The sequence below is a fragment of the Rhinatrema bivittatum genome, chromosome 3 (genome assembly GCF_901001135.1).
Source record: "Rhinatrema bivittatum chromosome 3, aRhiBiv1.1, whole genome shotgun sequence".
NCBI classification, from domain to species: Eukaryota; Metazoa; Chordata; class Amphibia; order Gymnophiona; family Rhinatrematidae; genus Rhinatrema; species Rhinatrema bivittatum.
The window spans coordinates 307,050,590-307,073,358 of NC_042617.1; the positions used below are offsets into that span (position 1 = coordinate 307,050,590).

Sequence of the window (22,769 nt, forward strand, 5' to 3'; positions counted from 1 at the left end):
ACACGAAGCAGGGCAAGGTGTTTCTCTCCAGGGAGCGTGTGTGCAAGCTTCAGAGTCAAGTGAGCCGGTTATTGTCCCTTCAGATTCTTCAGGCGTGCGATTACTTGAGGGTTTTAGGCTCTATGGCATCAACGCTAGCTTTGGTTCCCTGGGCTTTTGCTCACCTACGCCCGTTGCAATCGGCGTTGCTTTCCCGCTGGAAGCCGGCGTCTGAAGAATTCTATCTCACGCTCACGGAACAGGCGAGGGCCAGTCTTCACTGGTGGCTCGATCCGGAACATCTGATGGGTGGAGTATCCCTGCTCGTGCCCGACTGGACGGTAGTTACCACGGACACCAGTCTCTCCGGCTGGGGAGCGGTCTGTCTTGGACGGTCGGTGCAGGGTCAGTGGTCCACAGCTCAATCACGGTGGTCCATCAATCGCTTGGAGACCAGGGCGGTCACCCTGGCGCTACAATCCTCCTTTCTGCTAATTCAGGGGAAGGCGGTCAGTGTTGTCGGACAATGCAACTACTGTGGCGTACATCAATCGCCAGGGTGGGACAAGGAGTCGGCTAGTGGCGGAGGAGGCGCAACGTTTAATGTTCTGCACGGAGAGAAATCTCAGCAACATTGCGGCATCTCATCGCCGGCATAGACAATGTGCAAGCAGACTTCCTCAGCAGTCATCGTCTGGATCCAGGAGAATGGGAGCTGTCTGAGGAAGCTTTTCACCTCTTCTGCGAAAGGTGGGGAGCGCCACACATGGACCTGATGGCCACTTTTCAGAACGCAAAGGCTCCAAGATTTTACAGCCGGCGGAGAGAGAGGGGAGCCAAGGGCATCAACGCGCTAGCTCTCCCCTGGTCAACAGACGTGCTGCTGTATGTGTTCCCTCTGTGGCCACTGATAGGCAAGGTACTTCGGCGCATAGAGCTGCACTTGTCGGATGTGATTCTGGTGGCGCCGGAATGGCTGCGACGGCCATGGTTTGCGGATCTCCTCGACTTGGCAGTAGAACCTCCCCTTCGTTTTCGGGGGTCCATGGTTCTCCTACATCAAGGCCCTGTTTATTTGGAGGACACGGATCACTTTTGTCTCGCGGCATGGCTTTTGAGAGGCAACACTTGAAGAATAAAGGGTATTCGGATGCGGTGGTAGCCACCCTGTTGAGGTCTAGGAAACAGCCTACGTCCGGGTCTGGGCGGTGTTTGAGAACTGGTGTAGGGATCGCAGCGTGGATCCTATGGCAGCTTCTGTTTCTGATGTCCTAGCTTTCCTTCAGGCAGGTCTTTCGAAAGGTCTCTCCTGTAGTACCCTTCGGGTCCAGGTGGCGGCACTTGGTTGTCTCAGGGGGAAGGTGCGCGGGGTGTCTGGCACTTCACCCGGATGTCGCTCGTTTTCTTTGGGGGGTTAAGCATCTACGTCCTCCGTTGCATCATCCTTGTTCATCCTGGAATCTCAACTGGGTCCTTTCCACCTTTATTTTATTTTTTTCTATACCGGCATTCGTGAGAAGTATCACATGCCGGTTTACAATAAACAGAGGAGTGATAAAGGTACAGTGAACGAAATAACAGGTGCTAAACAAAGAAATAGTTAGTTAAAACAGGGATAAGTACAACTAAGGGCAAGAAGAAAGAATGATAGGAACTTTAACATAGTATATTAACCGAAGTATGACGGGGTACATTACAAAGAATTATGTGGTTTACAATGATTTGTTCATTTGAACTAATTGCAGTTTTTTACATAAGAGTGGTGATCAGAAGTAGTGTTTTTTTGCATACGGGTAGTTCTTGGAAGTTGGTTATAGGTGAGTTATGAGATTAATCAGTCTGAGAAGGCTTTTTTGAATAGCCGCGTTTTGAGTCTTTTCCTGAATGTTGGGAGGCAAGGCTCCTGCCTTAGCTCAGTTGGGATGGAGTTCCAAAGAGGAGGTCCTGCTGTGGAGAATGCCCTGTCTCTGAGAGTTATGTGAAGGGAGGTTTTGGAATGAGGTACCTGAAGATAATCTTTGTAGTGCTCTCTTATGGGTCTGGAGGATGTATGTTTTTTTGAAAGGGATTTGTAGGTTGAGCGGAACGATTTGTTGGATAGCTTTGTATATTGTGGTGATGGACTTATATAGTATTCTATAATGAATCGGCAGCCAGTGTAAGTCTTTGAGGATTGGGGAGATGTGATCTCTTCTCCGTGTATTTGTCAGAATTCTGGCTGCCGTGTTTTGAACCATCTGAAGAGGTTTAGTATGTGATGATGGGATACCTAATAATGAGTTGCAATAGTCTAACTTGGAGAAGATTATTGCTTGTAAGACTGTCCTGTAGTCATGGTTGTGGAATAGTGGTTTTATTCTTTTTAGGACATGTAGTTTATGAAAGTAGTCCTTGGTGGTTTGGTTTATAAAAGCTTTAAGGTTTAGCCGATTGTCGATGATAGCTCCCAGATCTCTCACTTGGGCTGTTTGTAAGTTTGCTGAATGATTTGTGGGGGGTAGCCGTTCTCAGTGGATATGAGGAGTTCCATTTTTTGAGGAATTTAGGATTAAATTCAGGCAGGAGAGGGAGTTGATTTCTCGAAGGCATGTTTCCCATAGGTCTAGGGTTTTTTTGATGGATTCTTTGGGTATCACAATCTGGACATCGGCGTACAGATAGTATTTTAGGTTCAAGTTGGTTAGTAACTGGCAGAGAGGGAGAAGGTAGATGTTAAAGAGTAGGTGAGAGGGATGATCCTTGAGGGACTCCTAGCAATGAAGGGTAGAGTTTAGATTCTTTGTGTATTTTGACCTTGAAGCCTCTTTTTTTCAAGAATGTGTTGAACCAGGCCAGTGCGGTGCCTGTTATGCCGATATTCAGTAGTTGGTTCAGGAGCATAGTATGGTTAACAGTGTCAAAGGTGGCTGAGAGGTCCAAGAGGATCAATAGATAGGCCTGGCCTTTGTCTAGGCCCAAAATGAGGTAATCTGTCAAGGAAATAAGTGATTCGGTGCTTAAAGATTTCCTGAAGTGCTCGTCGCCGTTTGAGCCGATCAAGCGGGCTACTCTAAAGGATCTTACTCTAAAGGCGGTTTTCCTCGTAGCGATCGCCTCAGCGAGGCAAGTCTCTGCGTTGCAGGCTCTATCATGCAGGGAGCCGTTTTTACGGATCTCGGATTCTGGAGTATCCTTAAGGACGGTTCCCTCCTTTCTGCCGAAGGTGGTCTCCACGTTCCTTTTGAACCAGTCGGTTGAGCTCTCCGCTTTTCCGGTTGGGGAGCGGTTGGAACTGGGAGAGAGATTTACGGAAGCTGGATGTGCGTAGGGTGCTCCTTCGCTATCTAGAGGTTACGAACCCTTTCCGTGTCTCAGACCACCTCTTTGTGTTGTGTTCCAGCCCAAAGAGGGGTAGTGCGGCATCTCGGACAAAGATTGCGCGTTGGCTCAAGGAGGCCATTGGCTCGGCATACATTATGCGAGGGAAGCCTATTCCTGTGGGTCTTAGGGTTCACTCTACGCGGTCGCATGCGGTGTCTTGGGCGGAATCTTCTCAGGTGTCGCCTCAGGAAATTTGCAGGGCGGCTACTTGGAAGTCGTTGCACACCTTTACTACACATTATCGGCTGGATGTACAGGCCGCTGTTTCGGGGGGTTTTAGAGAGCAAGTACTCGGAGCGGGACTCTCTGGGTCCTACCCTCGGTAAGTTGGCTCTGGTACATCCAGGTGTCTGGACTGATCCGGGTACGTACAGGGAAAGAAATTATTTCTTACCTGAATTTTCGTTCCTGTAGTACCACGGATCAGTCCAGGAGCCCGCCCGTGTTATCTGCTCTGAAGTAATGGAGAGTCCGCTCGTTCGATTAGATTTTAATTTGGTCATATTTGTTCGCTCCTCTGGTTCTGGGAGTTCTGTTCCAGTCGGGGGTTTTTGTGAATTGACCCTTGTTGAGGGCAGGTTAGTTATTCTGTTTCTTTTCTGCTTTGACATTATGTAAGACTGAGGGGCTGTGGGTGGCACCTTGCTATATGTAGCTGAACCCCCACAGGTCTTGCTCTGTCTCAGTCTGCTGGTGCGGAGTCACAACCCAGGTGTCTGGACTGATCCATGGTACTACAGGAACAAAAATTTATTTATTTATTTATTTAAGGCTTTTATATACAGACTTTCTTGATACAGATCAAATCAACTCGGTTTACATCGAACTAAGCAGAATTAGTTATAAACAACATTTCAACAAGAGATATTTTTGAGGGAGCATAAAAGTTACATTATAACAAGGTTGCCTTAACTGGGAGAAGGAAAAAAAGAGGGGGAGAACGAAAGATAAATTACTATATACAATAAATTACTATATACAATGGAGTATGGGAGGGAGGCAGGGGCCTCATAATAGTTAATAGGCATCAATTTGTTAATTTACATAAGCTATATGATTCTAAATTGGGCTTATTTACATAAGCGATATGTTTAATTACATAATCAATATGATAATTTTAAATCAGGCTGTTGGGCTAATGGCTGGGAAGGCTCGGCAAAACAGCCATGTCTTTAGTTTTTTGTTTTTTTTTTTTTGAAAGTTAGTAGACAGGGTTCCTGCCTGAGGTCCGGAGGTATTGCGTTCCAGATGGCAGGTCCTGTGATAGAGAATGTCCTGTCTCTGATGTTTGAGTGGTGTACACTTGATTGGAGGAACATGTAGGGATCCCTTGTAGGCATCTCTTAAGGGTCTGGACGTCAAGTGCACTTTGAGAGGGTGTGAAAGATCCAATGGAGTCTGGTGAATATTTTTATGGATAATTGTCAGTGATTTATGAAGGATCCTGAAGTTTACTGGGAGCCAATGAAGATCTTTCAGGATGGGGGAAATATGCGCTCTCCGGTTAGTATTTAAGATTCTCGCCGCTCAATAAAAAAGATTTTCACAAAAAAAGATTCTCGCCGCTGCATTTTGCAGCAGCTGGAGAGGTTTTAAAGTAGAGATCGGTAGACCATGCAAGATGGAGTTGCAGTAGTCTATCTTAGAGAAAAGAATGGTTTGAAGGACAGATCTAAAGTCGTGATGGAATAGGAGCGGTTTGAGATTTTTGAGTACTTGAAGCTTGTAGAAGCACTTTCTTGTAGTATGTTTTATGAACTGTTTTAAATTCAAATGACTATCTATTATAACTCCGAGATCTCGGGCGTGGGATATTGGTATGTTAGGATGCAGCTGGTTATGAAAGGGACTGCCTTCTGGGGTGATTAGCAGTAGTTCAGTCTTGGAAGTGTTGAGCACCAGGTTAATGCTTGAGAGGTGTTGGTTGATCTTTTGTAAATGGGAGTTCCATAGTTTGAGTGAGTCCATCTGTCTACACTAAGGAAAAGGGGATTATCAGGTAGTAATCCCAACAATCGTCGGCATATATATAGAACTTAAGTTTTAGATTAGAGAGGACGTGGCAGAGAGGGAGTATGTAGATGTTAAATAGTGTGGGCGATAAGGAGGAACCCTGAGGAACTCCGAATGGGGCGTTAGTATGAGAGGATTCCTTGTTGTTAATTTTAACCTTATAGCCTCTGTGGCTAAGGAAGGAGTCGAACCATTTGAGAGCTGATCCTGCAATGCCTATAGCCGGTTTAGTAGGGTATTGTGATTTACAGTATCGAAGGCTGCAGAGATTTCAAGAAGGGCTAGAAGGAATGATTGACCTTTGTCAAAACCGATGTAGATTTGATCAAGGAGTGAGATGAGGAGGGTTTCAGTGTTGTGATCTTTTCGAAAACCGTATTGTGATGGGTGTAGAATATTATGGTCCTCCAAGTAGTCTGAAAGCTGCTTATTTACAATTTTCTCCATGATCTTGGCTATAAACGGGAGATTTGAGATGGGACGGTAGTTGTTGGTCATCCGGATCCAGGTTAGGTTTTTTGAGAATGGGTTTAAGAGTAGCCAATTTGAGAGCGTCTGGGAATATTCCTTGTGACAGGGAACAGTTAATAATATCAGCTAGATGTTTGGAGAGGTATTCCGGTATGAGAATCAGTAATTTGGAGGGTATATGGTCCAGCGGGTGGGACGAAGGTTTCATTCTTTTTATCAGATTTTCCACCTCTATAGTGTGGGTAGGATCAAAGGAATCCAAGCTTATGTCTGTTTGGTCGGTGGAGGGTATCCGGAGGCAGTGAGATTGGGTTGGTGGGTAATTTGGCTAGGGTGTTTGAGATTTTATTCTGAAAGAATAAGGCCAGCTCATTGGCTTTTGATTGGGCTGTATCGTCTGGAATGATAGGGGGAGCAGATTTGGTGAGTTCCGATACGTAAGAGAAAAGAGCCTTAGCATCGAATAACATATCATGGATACGATGGGCATAGAAATCTTTTTGTACGAAGCATTGTCATTCTGTAATGGTGGAGGGCGGCTTTATATGTGGCTAGAGAGTGGGGGTTGGGGTTCTTCCTCCATTCCTTTTCTTTCCGTCTGAGGTTTTGCTTCAGGGTACGGAGCTCCTTAGAGAACCATGGCTGTTTATTTTTTCGAGAAGGATCTATAACTTTTTTTAGACAAAGGGCATAGATTATTAGCTATCCTTTCAGTTATAGTTTGCCAAGAGATAATAGCAGAGTTGGGGTTAGATAGGTCCAGATTAGGAAGTTCTTTGATTAGAGAGTAGCCGAGGTCTTCTGAAGGGCATGGTTTTCTGTAGTGTAAAGTGGTCGTCTGACTAGGAGCAGAATATCCTGTCAATGATTTGATGGTGGAGGTGATCATGAAATGGTCTGACCATGGAATCGGGAGGCATAGAGGGGGTGAAAGTGGAAGGAGGTTGGAGTTTGTGAAGATGAGGTCAAGGGTATGACCTGCTTTATGTGTGGGTTGGTTGATAAGTTGTATGAAGCCCATGTCTGACAGGGCTGGTAGGAAGGCTTCGCAATTAGAAGAGCGAGGATTGGCGTCAATATGAAAATTGAAATCTCCAAGAATTATGGCTGGCGAATCAAGTTTTACGTATTTTGCTATGATTTCCACCAAAGGGGAGGCGTCTTGTTCTAGAAGTCCGGGTGGGGCATAAGTGAGGAGGATTTGGAGAGACTTAGATTTGAAAAAGCCTATCTCCAGTTTAGGAATAGTATTGATAGGTTGAAGAGTAAGGTTGAGTGATTTTTTGGCTGCTATGAGGAGACCTCCCCCTTTTCTCTTTTTTCTGGGGAGAAAATATATATCTGTGTAGGAAGTTGGTTAATTAAGACTGTCTGATGTCTTCAGCCAGGTCTCCGTGATGGCAGAGATGTCTGGTTTGGCATCGAGCAGATAGTCATGAAGGATATGAGTTTTTTTGGTTATTGATTGGGCATTGAGAAGAGTTAAGGTGAAGAGGGCCAGACCCAGCAATTGCGTAGTGGGAGAGATCATCACCGGAATAAGATTTCTGCGTGTTATAGGTTGATAACGTAACAAGGGCTTCGTCTTGAGGCAGATATTGTGGTGTAATGTGTGTATCGAGTATGCAAACATCATGATGGGACTAAAGAATGCTGGATGAAAGCTGGGGGTGGCTGGGCGCTTGTTTGAGGATCCTGGATGAATGCTGGAGGTGGCTGGGTGCTTGTTTGAGGATCCTGGATGAATGCTGGAGGTGGCTGGGTGCTTGTTTGAGGATCCTGGATGAAGGCTGGAGGTGGCTGGGTGATTGTTTGAGGGTCCTGGATGAAGGCTGGAGGTGGCTGGGTGATTGTTTGAGGGTCCTGGATGAATGTTGAGGGTGTCTGGAGAGTGTTAGGACCTGTGTAAGGAGTGAGTATGAATTTCAAAAAGGATGGTTTAAAATGGCTGCCACTTCAAGGTTCTGGTGTGCATGAATGGGCGCACAAAGGGGCAGGCCCCTTTGGCGCGCGACGCCGTAGGGAGACGTACAAATTTAAAGCCCTTCGCGCCGGTCTCTGATTGGCCTGCTGCCTCTCGTGGGGTGCGGCTTACTCACTGCAAGGGATTCTGCTGCGCTGCGTCTTCTCTTTTGTTTCGTTTCACTTTTTTGGTTTTAGATTGATTTGGCTTCCAGTTTCGAGTGCCTCCTCTGCACGGCTTGCCTCACTTCAGCAAGCGGGCTCCTACCCCGATTGGGCCTCGGCAGCCCCAGCAGAGGAGGTGAAGAGGAACGGTCGATGCCGGGAGCGGGAGGGCGCGAAAAGGAACGCCGCAGGGAGACGTACAAATTTAAAGCCCTTCGCGCCGGTCTCTGATTGGCCTGCTGCCTCTCGTGGGGCGCAGCTTACTCACTGCGAGGGATTCTGCTGCGCTGCGTCTTCTCTTTTGTTTCGTTTCACTTTTTAGTTTATCAGGTAAAAACTTTATTAGTTTCTTATCAGGTAAGAAACTAATTTTCCTATACTTCCCTAGTGTACTTACTAAAAAGTTATAAAATGTGCTTAGCCTACCAGAAACAACAAAAGTTTATTTAAAAGTTGACATTAGGTTTGCAGGAAGGGAGGAGGGGGGGAGGATGAAATGGAAAGTGGTTATTGTTTGGAAGGAGAGCCCTATTCCATTAGAATATCTGGAATCTGGCTCTTTGACCTTTCTCTACGTGGGGGGGTGTCTATAGCCCACTAGGACCTGCTTCTGGCTCACTTGGTCTCAACCTTTTTGTAACTAAAAACTGGTCTAAGGTTGTCTGTTTCGGTCTTCAACACTGTTCTGTAGTATGACATTATCATTAAGCAAGTGAATGCAATGGTAGGCTTTTCTTCTGTCTGGGTGGGTATTCTCTACAAATGTTTGTAGCTCTGCCCATTTTTTCAGGAATTCCTTAATTCCAGAAGAGGAAATTTGCTGCACTGATTGTTGCTCCTCAGCTGCCATTCTTTGTTGCTCAGCCAGAAGTTGCTAAAGTTCCTCTGTAGACAATTCCTCGAGTGTTCCTCCACCAGTTCCTCAACATCAGCACTGTGTACCTCCAAGCCTATGGACTCTGCTATCGTGACAATGTCATTGACTACAGGGTCAGTTGCAGGCTCAGGCTCCTCTCCTTCGAAGTCTCGCTCTTCTATAATTTTAGGCCACACTTTCTTCCAGGCAGATCTCAATGTCTTTTGAGAGACATTAGCCCAGGATTTCTCTATTAACCCCACACATGAAAGAATGCTGTGATGTTCCTTCCATAATTCTTTAAGGGTTAAATCCATATCTGAAACCATATGGAAGCACTTCTGGAACAGTTCCTTGGTGTATAGCTTCTTAAAGTTAGCTATGACCTGGTCCATAGGCTGCAGTAGAGGAGTTGTATTGTGTGGGAGGAACTCTATTGTGAGTCATGGGAATTCTTCAGCCAACTAGTCTTCCAAGTCTCATGGGTGAGTAGGAGCATTGTCCATAAGAGCCTTGCGTGGTAAGCCTTTGTCCTCCAGATATTTCAGAACAGGACAGAAAACCTCCTTTATCCACTCAAGAAAAAGGACTCTTGTCATCCAAGCTTTTCTGTTAGATCTCCACATGACCCCTAACCTATTCTTCATGCAACCATTTTCTGAACATTCTAGGGGTCTCAGAATGATAAACCAAGAGAGGCTTTATCTTGAGGTCACCACTTGCATTGGCACATAGCAATAAGGTTAGCCTATCCTTCATTGGCTTGTGGCCTGGCATTTTCTTTTCTTCCTGGGTAATGTATGTTCTCTTGGGCATTTTCTTCCAGAAAAGTCCAGTTTCATCACAGTTGAAAACTTGCTGATAGGAAAAGTCATTTCTCTGTGCCATTGCTTCGAAGTGGGGTATGTAGTTTTCAGCAGCCTTTTTATCTGAACTGGCAGCTTCACCATGCCTAGCTACGCTATGAACCCCAGTTCTCACTTTAAAATTGTGAAACCACCCCTTACTGGCATGAAATATTTCACCATGTTCACTTGGTAATGGCTTTCTACCTCATCTATCACAGTTGATCGTGACTTACTAATTTGAGTGACACCTCTAGCCACACTAACTTCCTTGTACAAATCTTTTCTTTGTAAGGTTGTTGAAATGGTGGATTTTGACATGCTGTATATGAGTGAGAGAGGTCTCTCGAACGCTATTCTCAAATTTCTGCACAATTTCCTTTTTGATAGTGATTGCTTTCTTTATCTTTTAGGCCATTTTGAACACTTCTTTTGTGTTCTGCAGGGAGAAGAAATAAAAAAAAAAAAAATCTAAAAAGGTGTACAACTAAAAACACCAACCCCAGACACTCTTTCCCCTTCCCCACCACTTATGAGAACATCTATGGCCCTCCAGAAACTCTTCTGTACCTTGCCAGCTGAGTGCTGTTCCCCGATGCAAGTCCCTGATGCTGTTTGGCACATGGGCAGACCTGGCACGGAAATGCAATCACTGAAATCCCGCCTTCCAAGACCAAAAAAAATGTGATAGGCAGTAACAATGGACCAATTGCAACCAATCTGCGGAACAAAAAACTGCACGCATGTGGCAAGGGTCGCAACTCAAAACCAAAAACTTTGGTCATAACTCAAATTTGATCATAATCTGAAACCTTAAATGTTGGTTGTAACCAGAGGGCCCACTGTATCTTTGTGCCAACTAGATAGATGAAGTACCCTCACAGACCACTTTTTCTGATGCACTCTGGAAAGAACAGTTGTGGATGCTACAAGGACCCTACTGCCAGAGAAAATGAGCAAGTTACAGGACTTTGACTTCAAGAATAAACCTTTATTTGCATTAGTTAGTTCTGTGAACTGTCAGGCTCTGCATGGAGGCTCCAAAAACTAACAGTAATCAACCCTTCATGTGCAGAAAGGAGAAGTACCACAAGCATAGCTTTAGTTTATTTTTTATATACTGCTTTACACACAAGGATGTGATCTCATTTCACACAGTTCTCAGGGGAGTACATGTGGGGAAACAGTCAAACAGCACATATGCAGTCATATTCATTACTATTAAATTTATTAGGACTGGCATAACATTCAGGGAGGTAGAGAGATAACACAGCTGATCCATATGCTTAGAAAAATCTATCATGCCAAAGGTACTGGAGTAAGTTTCCTAGCCACTTGTAAGTCACTGACTAGAGGAGCTGATTGCTGAAAACATCCATGAGGAATGTATCATGGGACTAGAAAGAACCATGCAATTGCTGTCTAAGTATATTGTACAACTGTACCAGAGCTGTAATTTAGTTTCACCACTATGGGCACATTTTGATAGAGAAATCTCTTCAAATAAGGTGAAAGTATATTTTTCAATAGAATGTTTGATGTGTTCCTGTGGGCATGCACTTATGTGACCATTGCTGCTTGGAGCAAGCACACAACCTTATACCATTCTCTATTACCTCCCCCACCAGACTTCTAGCTAGCTTCATGTGAATAATGGTAGATCAGGAAGGGGTAGTGGATGTACTGATCTGGACTTAAGGCTTTGATACTGTTCCATATACAAGCCTAGCAAACAAACTAGCCAATATGAGTATAATGACACAAAGATGTTAATTGAGTGACACTGTATGAAGAAAGTGGTGGTTAATGGTCAATTCTGATGAAGATAAAGGGACTGGAGGGGTACCTCTGGGCTTGGTGCTAGGGCCATTTATTCCCTCAATATATTTTATTAATGATAACATAGTGTCTTCAGTGACAAAAATATGCTGACAAAAATCTAATGAGATAAACACCAGTAGCGGAGCAAAAAGTCAAAAGAATGTAACTGGCAGAATGCTTAAGGGTTTAAAAGCTGTGCTGAAATGCAAACAAATGGAAAATCTTGCATCTATGAAGTAAGAACATAAGAAAATGCCATACTGGGTCAGACCAAGGGTCCATCAAACCCAGCATCCTGTTTCCAACAGTGGCCAATCCAGGCCATAAGAACCTGGCAAGTACCCAAAAACTGTCTAGTCCATGTTACCATTGCTAATGGCAGTGGCTATTCTCTAAGTGAACTTAATAGCAGGTAATGGACTTTTCCTCCAAGAACGTATCCAATCCTTTTTTTTAAACACTGCTATACTAACTGCACTAACCACATCCTCTGGCAACAAATTCCAGAGTTTAATTGTGCGTTGAGTAAAAAAGAACTTTCTCCGATTAGTTTTAAATGTGCCCCATGCTAACTTCATGGAGTGACCCCTAGTCTTTCTACTATCCAAAAGAGTAAATAACCGATTCCCATCTACCTGTTCTAGACCTCTCAAAATTTTAAACATCTCTATCATATCCCCCCTCGGCCGTCTCTTCTCCAAGCTGAAAAGTCCTAACCTCTTTAGTCTTTCCTCATAGGGGAGCTGTTCCATTCCCCTTATCATTTTGGTAGCCCTTCTCTGTGCCTTATCCATCGCAATTATATCTTCTTTGAGATGCGGCGACCAGAACTGTTCACAGTATTCAAGGTGCGGTCTCACCATGGAGCGATACAGAGGCATTATGACATTTTCCGTTTTATTCACCATTCCCTTTCTAATAATTCCCAACATTGTTTGCTTTTTTGACTGCCGCAGCACACTGAACAGACGATTTCAATGTGTTATCCACTATGACACCTAGATCTCTTTCTTGGGTTGTAGCACCTAATATGGAACCCAACATTGTGTAATTATAGCATGTGTTATTTTTCCCTATATGCATCACCTTGCACTTATCCACATTAAATTTCATCTGCCCTTTGGATGCCCAATTTTCCAGTCTCACAAGGTCTTCCTGCAATTTATCACAATCTGCTTGTGATTTAACTACTCTGAACAATTTTGTGTCATCTGCAAATTTGATTATCTCACTTTTCGTATTTCTTTCCAGATCATTTATAAATATATTGAAAAGTAAGGGTCCCAATACAGATCCCTTAGGCACTCCACTGTCCACTCCCTTCCACTGAGAAAATTGTCCATTTAATCCTACTCTGTTTCCGGTCCTTTCTTGGATTGCAAACTGGCTAAAAGACATCACCACCTATCCCATGACTTTTTACTTTTCCTAGAAGCCTCTCATGAGGAACTTTGTCAAACGCCTTCTGAAAATCCAAGTATATTACATCTACCGGTTCACCTTTATCCATGTGTTTATTAACTCCTTCAAAAAAGTGAAGCAGATTTGTGAGGCAAGACTGCCCTGGGTAAAGCCATGCTGACTTTGTTCCACTAAACCATGTCTCTCTATATGTTCTGTGATTTTTGATGTTTAGAACACTTTCCACTATTTCCTGGCACTGAAGTCAGGCTAACCGGTCTGTAGTTTCCCGGATCACTCCTGGAGCCCTTTTTAAATATTGGGGTTACATTTGCTATCCTCCAGTCTTCAGGTACAATGGATGATTTTAATGATAGGTTACAAATTTTTACTAATAGGTCTGAAATTTCATTTTTTAGTTCCTTCAGAACACTGGGGTGTATACCATCCGGTCCAGGAGATTTACTACTCTTCATTTGTCAATCAGGCCCACCACATCTTCTAGGTTCACCGTGATTTGATTCAGTCCATCTGAATCATTACCCATGAAAATCTTCTCCATTACGGGTACCTCCCCAACATCCTCTTCAGTAAACACCGAAGCAAAGAAATCATTTAATCTTTCCGCGATGGCCTTATCTTCTCTAAGTGCCCCTTTTAACCCCTTGATCATCTAATGGTCGAACTGACTCCCTCACAGGCTTTCTGCTTTGGATATATTTAAAAAATTTTTTACTGTGAGTTTTTGCCTCTACAGCCAACTTCTTTTCAAATTCTTTCTTAGCCTGTCTTATCAATGTCTTACATTTAACTTGCCAACGTTTATGCTTTATCCTATTTTCTTCTGTTGGATCCTTCTTCCAATTTTTGAATGAAGATCTTTTGGCTAAAATAGCTTATTTCACCTCCCCTTTTAACCATGCTGGTAATCGTTTTGCCTTCTTTCCACCTTTCTTAATGTGTGGAATACATGTAGACTGTGCTTCTAGAGTGGTATTTTTTTAACAATGACCACGCCTCTTGGACATTTTTTACTTTTGTAGCTGCTCCTTTCAGTTTTTTTCTAACAATTTTTCTCATTTTCTCAAAGTTTCCCTTTTGAAAGTAAAAATCAATTAGTCATTCTTGAATGATTTAAAATGTATATGATCTATAATCAAGTTAGAATTATTGCTTCTGTGATAAGCAAAGAAAACTAACTGATCTAAAAAAAAGAGCAATAAACTTCACATACTGAATTCTTATTAAAAAAAAAAAAAAGCAAAATCAATCGATTTGCTAAAACTGAGAATTGTCTATACTATGTGCATGCATGTAGACACTGTAAGCCCATTCTCCTTTCCCCTGTTCTACCAGAACAGTAACTGAATGTAATTCACTTTGAAGTGCTGAAAGTGAAATATAAAATTAAATTTAAAAAATAGGAGAAATGATTGCCAGTGGAGACCATTTTTCCAAAGTGGAAAGTCAATTATTCTGTGAAGAGTGCCTGCATCATGACCCGTGATGGATAGGGGTTGATATCACCTGTGCCAAAAAAATAACGCACAAGACAAAATGAACTTTGGCAGTTGCCCTTAACAGGATAAACACACCAAGAGCAGAAGAAAAACAAAAGGATGTAACTGGCAGCATGGTCAAGGGTTTATAAACTGTGCTGAAATGCAAACAAATGGAAAATGCATACTTTGCCCTACTCTTCCAAGTTATCTACTAGCAGCAGTTCCAGCAGGGTGCTCCCTTTCAATTTTTCTGAAAACAGTTGTAATCTTTGGCATTGTGCATTACAGTGGGTGGGGCATACTAAAGAGAAGAGATGAGCAAACAGTTATGCCTGCCCCCCCCCCCCCCCCCAAAAGATGGGTTAACACACACAAACATATGTGAAAGGTATTCAGCAAGCAGCCACACTGCTGACCAGTGGCTCAGAGCCCCCATTTGTTTCTCTTCAAGTTGCTGGCTCATAGATATGGGCACAGAGAGGCAACTACTGTGTGCTGAGACAAACAGATACCTCATACCCAAATAGAACCAGAATCCACACCAATGGACAGAGGGCAAAACAGCTAGACAGACACAGACTCTATACACAAACAGTTACCCTCTACCCAGACAGAAACAGACATCCCAATGACAAACATAAACGCAAGACACAGACATACCACACATAGACAGAAAAACATAGACACCTCTCCCAGACAGAAGGCAGAGACAGATACAATACAGATGGACACAAAGAGAGTCATAGAGACGCAGGCAAACAGACCACATCACACACAATGGATGCACTGCCACCATAGGCTTGCTCTATCACAGTTGGTCACCCTACCTCTCACAGGCTCCCTCTGTCCTCTTAAACACACGCCCTTACACAGGCTCCCTCTCTCTCGCGCACACACACATGCACCCTCTCTTTCTGGCAAACATACACTCATACTGGTTCCTTCTCTCTTTTGCCCACTCATACACCCCTGCACATAGGCTCTCTCTCTCACTCATACACAACCCTTCACATGGGCTCTCTCTCACACACAAACACACACCCTTACAAAATCCCTCATTCACACCCCCCCACTCAGGCACAAAGGGTCTAAATCACACACACACCTGTCACGGTGCCTCGTGTTGAGGTCATTAGCTGCTTACTGCTCCTCAGCTGTGGCCCACCAGTGCCTTCCACGTCTTCAACCGTGAATGGGATGGGCTCTGTTCGCGGTCCACTGGGGCCTCAGTCGTCAGCCACGAATGGGCTGGCTCTCCTTTCTCTTTTGCAGCTGCCAAAAACAAGTAAGCAGGCAGCTGAGTGGTGTTACGCAGGGATACACCACCCTTTGCTCGACCGTGCTTTACAATATTTGTCATTACTGGCTACTGCATACTAACAGTTATTAGTGCTCGGTAACTCTGTATTACCGCGCACTAACAAATGTTAGTGCGCAGTATTCACTAGCAAAACATACTGCGCAGTATCTCTGCATCAATGTGCACTAACAGCTATTAGTGAGCGGTAACAGAAAATTATACTAAATTGGCACTTTTTAGAATTTTTGTTGGCAACAGGAATGAATATATATATATTCCTATTGGCTGTCGTTATTTTTTCATGTTGCCAAGGTTCCCATTGAGGTGGTGTTTTATAGAGTGTGTTTTGTGTTTATTGGGGGATGGGGTGGCATCACAAAAAGTTCTAGTCCTACTGTGATATCATGTCACCAGTCATGCGACTAGAACTTGTTTGTTTATTCTTGTATTACCAGGCACTGACAGATCAAATGCTAGTGCATGTTTTGAATTTGCCAATCCTTGTGCATTTTAGAAAAGGGGGTCCTGGCATTTTGAAATATTGTATATATGCATTATGCACAAACACAAACATGGTAATTGGTTAAGTGTATATTTGAATTGGCCAATTATAGGTTTATTTCCCTCCTACTTTTACTCACTAGCTATATAATAAGGGATTCTCTGCTTGTGTGTTTTGATATTAAGCCAATAAGCTGGTTGGGTAAAAACATATATATTCTTCAATAGATGCTTTATAGCAAAAAATTTTGTAAAAAAATTCATTTGGAATTAAGAATAAAAAAGTATCAAAAGTATTTAATAAACGTTTACAATAGAGACAAGAGACAATAAATGATTAAACTATCGATACTCTGAAGGCTGACTACTGCCTGGGGCCCTATAAGGGCGAGAGACAGCAGATTAAATCTTTCATTGAGTATATACCGATGATATTGTCTCGAGTCTGATTGAAGGTTTTGTATGAGGTAATAGTCTATTGCTATTTCCCTCTCTAAAGTTGGTCACTTTTGTTGTGAGTCTTTAAGTAATTACATTTTAAATTAATACAGAAAAGTTATTACTTAAACATGCAGAATGTTAAATATTTTGAGCAGAATTTCCCTAGAAATTCACTGTAAGAGTGTCCCTTCCACTTGCTCGCCCTACTCCCCTGGCCACTTTGCCTTCTCAGGCCCCAACTCCTCCACCTGCCAGTATTTCTCCCCTCCACCTCTAGGCTCAAGCCATTCCGCTCTATTGCCAGTCCCAGAGTTTGACCCTGTTCTCAGTACTGCCCCTCACACAGGCTCCCTCTGTCCCTCCCTCTCTCTCACACACATGCTTCTCCTTTCTAGTGCACATATACACCCGCATACAGACTCTCTCACTCTCTTGCACACTCACACATCCCCTCATACTGGGTCCCTCTCTCTTGCATACACACCCACACAAGCTCCCTTTCTCTCGCACACATCCATCCTCACACAGACTACCTATGTCTCTCTCTCATGCACCCCTTCACACAGGCTCTGTCTCACACATACTCAATCCCTTCACACAGGCTAGCACCCTCACATACACACAAGCTCCCAATTCTGTGCAAAAAAAATAGAAAATTCTGCAATCAAAAATTGAAAATTCTGTGCCCACATTTTCTGAATTCTGCAAAATTCTGCACATTTATTTTTCAAAATAACACATTTCTTCTGCATTTCAGTACAATCCAGTCCCTGGCAACTTGACACACCCTCTCACCCTCCCCTCTCATACTCCTTGCTCTCATCCACACACATTTACTCTCACCAGGGCCTTCATCTTCGCTGCGAGCAGAGCACACTCAGTTTGCGGCACACGGAGGCCTTTATCTTTGCCGTGAGCGGAGCACACTCCATTCACAGCAAACGGGGGCCTTCATTTTCGCTGCAAGTGGTGTGCCGGGGCTTTCATCTTCGCACATGTCGGGGTCTCTTCTGCGCAAAGGGAATTCTGCGCAAATTCTGTGCAAATTCTGCGCTCTGCAGTAGTACAGAATTCTCCCAGGACTAGGTGGAAAGTGAACGCCGGTTGCACGGACCCTTTCTCCTGTTGGCCTGAGGGAAGCAGTGATGAGGCCACATGAGGGAGTTACAGTATAAAAAAAAACCCAAGAAAAGCAGCAGCACCATGCTCAGCTTCTGGCATCCCCCTAAAGAGCCCTCAGTAAGGGGAACCACAGAAAAAAATAGTTTTTTAGATGAGTCATGGACTGGCAACACTTAATGTCAGCTCTGGAGCTGGCGTTAAATTTGCAATGTTTAAAAGTGTGTGTCGGGTGCACGGCAATGTATGGATTTGGGGTAGTAGCCTCATCTACATAGCATGTACATGTGACGAGTGCTACTTGTGAGGCTGGACGCGCGTTTTGGATGCACTAATCCCAAAATGCGCGTCCAATCGCTGGTTAAGCTGTGCGCTAGCCGGAGCGTACGATATTTGCATCGGCCTGTTTGTCGGCCATTTTCCCTTTAAACGTTTAATTTTCTTAATTCCTACTGTTCTGTTGTCTTGCGCTCCATTATCCCTATAAGTCGCGCGTGCAGTGCCTTGGCTTTGGCACACAAAATGCCAACTTTTACTCAATGCTTTGCAAAGTCCGACTTTAATATCTGGAACGGGCGGGAAACGAGCCAGGGTGGGGGGCGTTCCACGGCGAAGAGAGAATGACGTTACCGTGTATCGCATGCGCGGCAAGACTGGAGTCTCGACCCCTCCCTGCGTTTGCAGCGAGCGCCACGCCGCAGCCGTGCGCTCCCCATGGCTCCGCCCCCCCCCCTGCCTTGCTCATTTTCCGCCCGATCCGGAAAGCGCGGGGGAGGGGCCTGAGGCGTGCGCGGCGGCGATAGTTCTGTTAAGGGAGAGTGGCGAGGAGTTTCAAAACGTGAGAAAGGTGGGAAGAGAAAAAGGTGCCCGTAAACAGGGAGAAAAATGTGGGCGCAGACCTTGGGAACGTAAAGGAGAGAAGTGAATAAGTGATGGGTAGCCGGGGGGGGGGGGTGGAATGGGAAAAGGGCCGTGAGAGAAAGGCAGAGACACTAACGCTGTTTTATCTCCTCTTCAGCCCTAGACCACCGCTCGGTGAAACACGAGGTTTTTAGCCCCTCGTTTCCGTTAGAGGCTGAGAGATAGAGCTGAGGTGAATTTGCTGCCAGTTTATTTCTGCAAATTGCCAACGGAATCGTTATTTTAGTTTTTGTTCAAGCCACATTTGTTTCCTTTTTTTAAAAAAAAAAAATGTTTATTACGTATTTTGGTTGTACATTAAAATTATGTATTTATTTTATTTTTTTTTTTTTAAGAGTTGAGATGGATTCGCTTCAGTTGGTCGTATGTCCGTACAATCCGGCGCACAAGATAAATGCCCTTGAGTTCCGCGTGCACATGCAGACATGCAGGGTAGGGGAATTTTTATGTTTAATATGCCTTTATTTTAAAGGCAACTCGAATTTGTGTTTTGGCTCACTTTTTCAAGCTACTTTTTATTTTGTACAGTTTTGCAGTCTTAGTCTCGGAAATTGTAACCTACCAATTAGGAGTTCTCAGAAAAGGAATATACTGTGGCATGTTAATATTTCAGTGTATAAGAACTAATGTAAAACTGAAAAACTTCAATTGTATTTATTTATGAACTTCTAATATACCGACATTCGTAGGGCATATCATGCCGGTTTACAGTCAACTCTTGTACAAGGAAAGAGAAATTACAAAATAACAGGGAAGGGGAGCAGGAAAGGAAGAAGGAGGGGGGGGGGTGCAGGAGACAGGCAAGCGCATAAGTAGCGTGAAGAACAAAGGTTGTAGAGCGTTAGGGGAGAAATAAATAGGAACTATTAATAGCATTAACAAAAAAATAACATTTCCACAATTACATAGTCAACATTTCTTTGAGATGCATCGTTGTTGGTGGGTAACAGAGCGGTTGGGAGGAAGCAGTAAGGGGTTTAGGTTTGATTGGCATCAGGGTAGGCCTGTAAGAAAAGCCACATTTTGAAGCCTTTTTTGAAGTTGTGTAGAGAGGGTTCAAGGTGGAGAGACATGAGGAAGAGAGTTCCATAGGGTAATGTGATCAGTGTGATCAGCTTTGCACCAGTCTTATTAAAAAGACAGAGCAATAATGCATTTTTGTTTGTAGTATTAAAATTATCATAGTCAACACTCCCTAGCTGGGAAGACATTTGTTTGCTCATATTTTCCATCAATAAGCAAGCTGAATTGGCCATTATATGTGGTGATGGACTTGTCTCTCAAGAGGCTGATGCAATGTAGTGTGCTCAATGTAATGCACAGCTTGACATGCAGTTGGACATGCTAGAATAACTCAGGATGCAATAATGGGATTAGCACATCCAAAATGCATGTACAAAGCAGTGTGTAGCTAATAATTGTGCTCATGCCACGCAGATGAGGCTATGCCAAAAATTACTGTGCGCCTGAGGTGCACATTTTTACTCCCAAAAATTTACGCCAGCCCTGGAGCTGGCATTTAGTATAGAAGCGTCCCAAGCCTCCATAAAAAAGAAGAAAATCCTGTTTTTCTGTGGTTCCTCCTACTTAATATTGTTGCGATACTAAGTCGGAGGAACCACAGAAAGCATCAGAAAAAAAATAGTCTTGACGGCTGTCAGGGAAACAGATGCTCAATTTATGAATGTCTGTTTTCCTAACCTGCGTGTAGCCACCTCTCCTGTGGTGCCTGAGGATAAGGACTGCTAGAATGCACAATTGATCCCTTGTGTGTCCTTTTTAGTGTGGCACCTCATTAACATTGAATTATGCGCTCAGGAAAGGTGGATGGATGTGCGTTAGGAAAACAGGTGCTCAATATGAACATCTGTTTTGTATGTGCTTGTATTGCATCGGCCCCTATGATAGTAGAATTTGAGTTTTACTGAACATGTTCAGGAATTCCTGAGTGGGTGTTGCCTCTTGAGTCTTCTCAGTCTTTAAAAAACAAAACAACAAACAAAAAACCCACAAAAAACAAATTTACATTTTTTTTATCACTGCCTTCAGTGCTACTTAAAAATAAAAAGCAGTAAGAATGTTTATTCTGTCTAAAAGGTCTTCCACAAAATGTCACAGAGAAAAGAATTAATGGTGAGTGACTTCAGGTGATATATTTGTGGAAAGGTAACTCCATTACTGACTGCCTTAAACTATGCTATAATTCCCTTGGCCCAGAGCATGACCAACAGAATCGTTACACTGACAGCACTCCAGGGCACATCCAATTGAGATGCATAAATCTCTAAGGAATCTTAGCAGATCCTCATCCTGCAATGCAGAGTATTCTGCCTTGCTGGGAAAAGAGTTGAGCAGCAGCTCCTTGAATACTTCTCTGGTGCAGACTGAAGCTGCAGGGATGAGTTCAGCTAGCCACCCAGCATCAAAGGAAAAAGTGCCATCACTCGCTTGAATCATTGGAGACTGCATCGAAGAAGCACAAAAACTAGAAGTGTGATGTACTGTCACCTTCGCCTCAACCATTATTGATGAGTGATGTGTTGACATTCATGAAGCAGGATTCTTCAATGCACTTGATGCATGAGTTGATGTTTCTGATGCATTGATGCACTGAATGCATAGTCCATCAAAACGAATGGCGCATGATGCATTGAAGTACTCTATTCTAGAGTGCCTCCCAGACGCTCTGTGCATGCTGCCTTGATACATACTGAATCTGTGCACTTGATGTGCGATGCATCAAAGACCGAGCATTACCCTCCGTTGATGTATTCCGAAACTTTGGTACTGTAGGCAGGTTGAGGTGCAGGGACCGCAAGTTGGGTGACTCTCCACCTCTGTCTCCTGCAGTACAGGTTGGTGAGGATGGTGTTGAGGAGGGGAACGTCTCCGAGCCCAGCATCCCTGAATGAGTTTCAGAGGGCTTCTCTGGGTTTTCTCCAGAATTCGTCTTGCTTTTGCATGAGGCTTTTCTGGCACGTCAGGCAGCAAGTGGAAACCCAAGGAGCTGTCTCTGGGACAGTTCAAGAGAGCTTGCGCGTCCTTGGGGAGACTGGATGGGCTTCATGGGTTGCGGCCGCTCGTCCAGATCAAGACCCTAGAGATCTGGGGGATTCTGATCCATTAGAGGAGGGGGCAGCCTCTCCAGCTGTGAATCTGGAGGGAGACCCGGATGAGGAGCATGCTCCAGAGGATGGCTGCAAGGATGACCTGGACCTTGCGGAAGCGGCCGGAATGGAGGGTGATGACCACTGGGTGGTGCGCTTATTTAAGAAAGAGAAACTCCAGCCACTTATTTCTCAATTCTTGGAGGAATAAGTAGTCAAGCTGTCTCGGGAGGAGTCTGGTAACGAGGGCGTTAACCCCGTATTTGATGGTTTGTGGTGTCCTCCCAGTGCCTTTCCCATTCCAAAGAAAATTCAGCAGCTCATTGGTCGAGAGTGGAACTTCCCAGAAACTGGCTTGAAATTTGGAAGGGCCATGGCAAAGCTATATCCCTTGCTGGAGGAGCACTTGGAATACTTTAAAATGCCTAAGGTTGATGCTGCGGTATTGGCTGTGACCAAGAAGACTATGATTCCGGTGGCAGGGGCGGTGGCCCTCAAAGATGTCCAGGATTGTAAGCTGGAGGTCCAATTGAAGCGTATGTTCGAGGTCTCAGCACTGAGCCTTTGGGCAACAGTGTGTGCTAGCTTGATGCAGTGTGCTTGTTTATGTTGGGTTCAGAGGCCATAGGAGCAGGTGTCTCCGGATGTGCTGTCCCCCACATAGGCAGCCCATCTGGAGGCGAGGGTGGCCTATGTGGCAGATGCTTTGTATGAATTGGCGCGCACTAGGGCTAGGTGTATGATCTTGGTGGCGGCTCAGCGCCTCTTCTGGCTGCGCAATTGGTCGGTGGACATGTGGTCTAAGGCTCAATTATATAACCTTCCCTTCAAGGGCAAGCTGCTCTTTGGGGAGGACCTAGACCAGCTCATGAAGTCTCTGGGTGAAACCAAGGGCATTAAGCTCCTGGAGGATAAAGTCATTAAGAGGAGCTTCCATGCTTGCTCTCGTTTTTGGGAGTCAAGGTGTTGGCCCAGTAGAAGTTCTTTGGCAGCGGGACAAAAGTC

At 44.3% G+C, this 22,769-nt stretch overlaps 1 protein-coding gene across 5 annotated transcripts in view; it reads left to right on the forward strand.

Moving 5' to 3' along the window:
• The first annotated feature begins 18,443 nt into the window (after positions 1 to 18,443).
• LOC115087676 (gametocyte-specific factor 1-like) overlaps positions 18,444 to 22,769 on the forward strand; it is a 160,248-nt gene continuing 155,922 nt past the window's right edge. The window contains exons 1-3 of one of the 5 annotated variants that reach the window (XM_029595135.1): positions 18,444 to 18,583; positions 18,755 to 18,829; positions 18,993 to 19,089. In XM_029595135.1, the coding sequence (XP_029450995.1) occupies positions 19,000 to 19,089 (90 nt within the window). In that variant the 5' untranslated portion in view covers positions 18,444 to 18,583; positions 18,755 to 18,829; positions 18,993 to 18,999. Of the gene's footprint in view, positions 18,658 to 18,754; positions 18,830 to 18,992; positions 19,090 to 22,769 lie in introns of all 5 variants that reach the window. The other 4 variants (XM_029595138.1, XM_029595137.1, XM_029595136.1 and 1 more) reach the window with 4 other exon arrangements.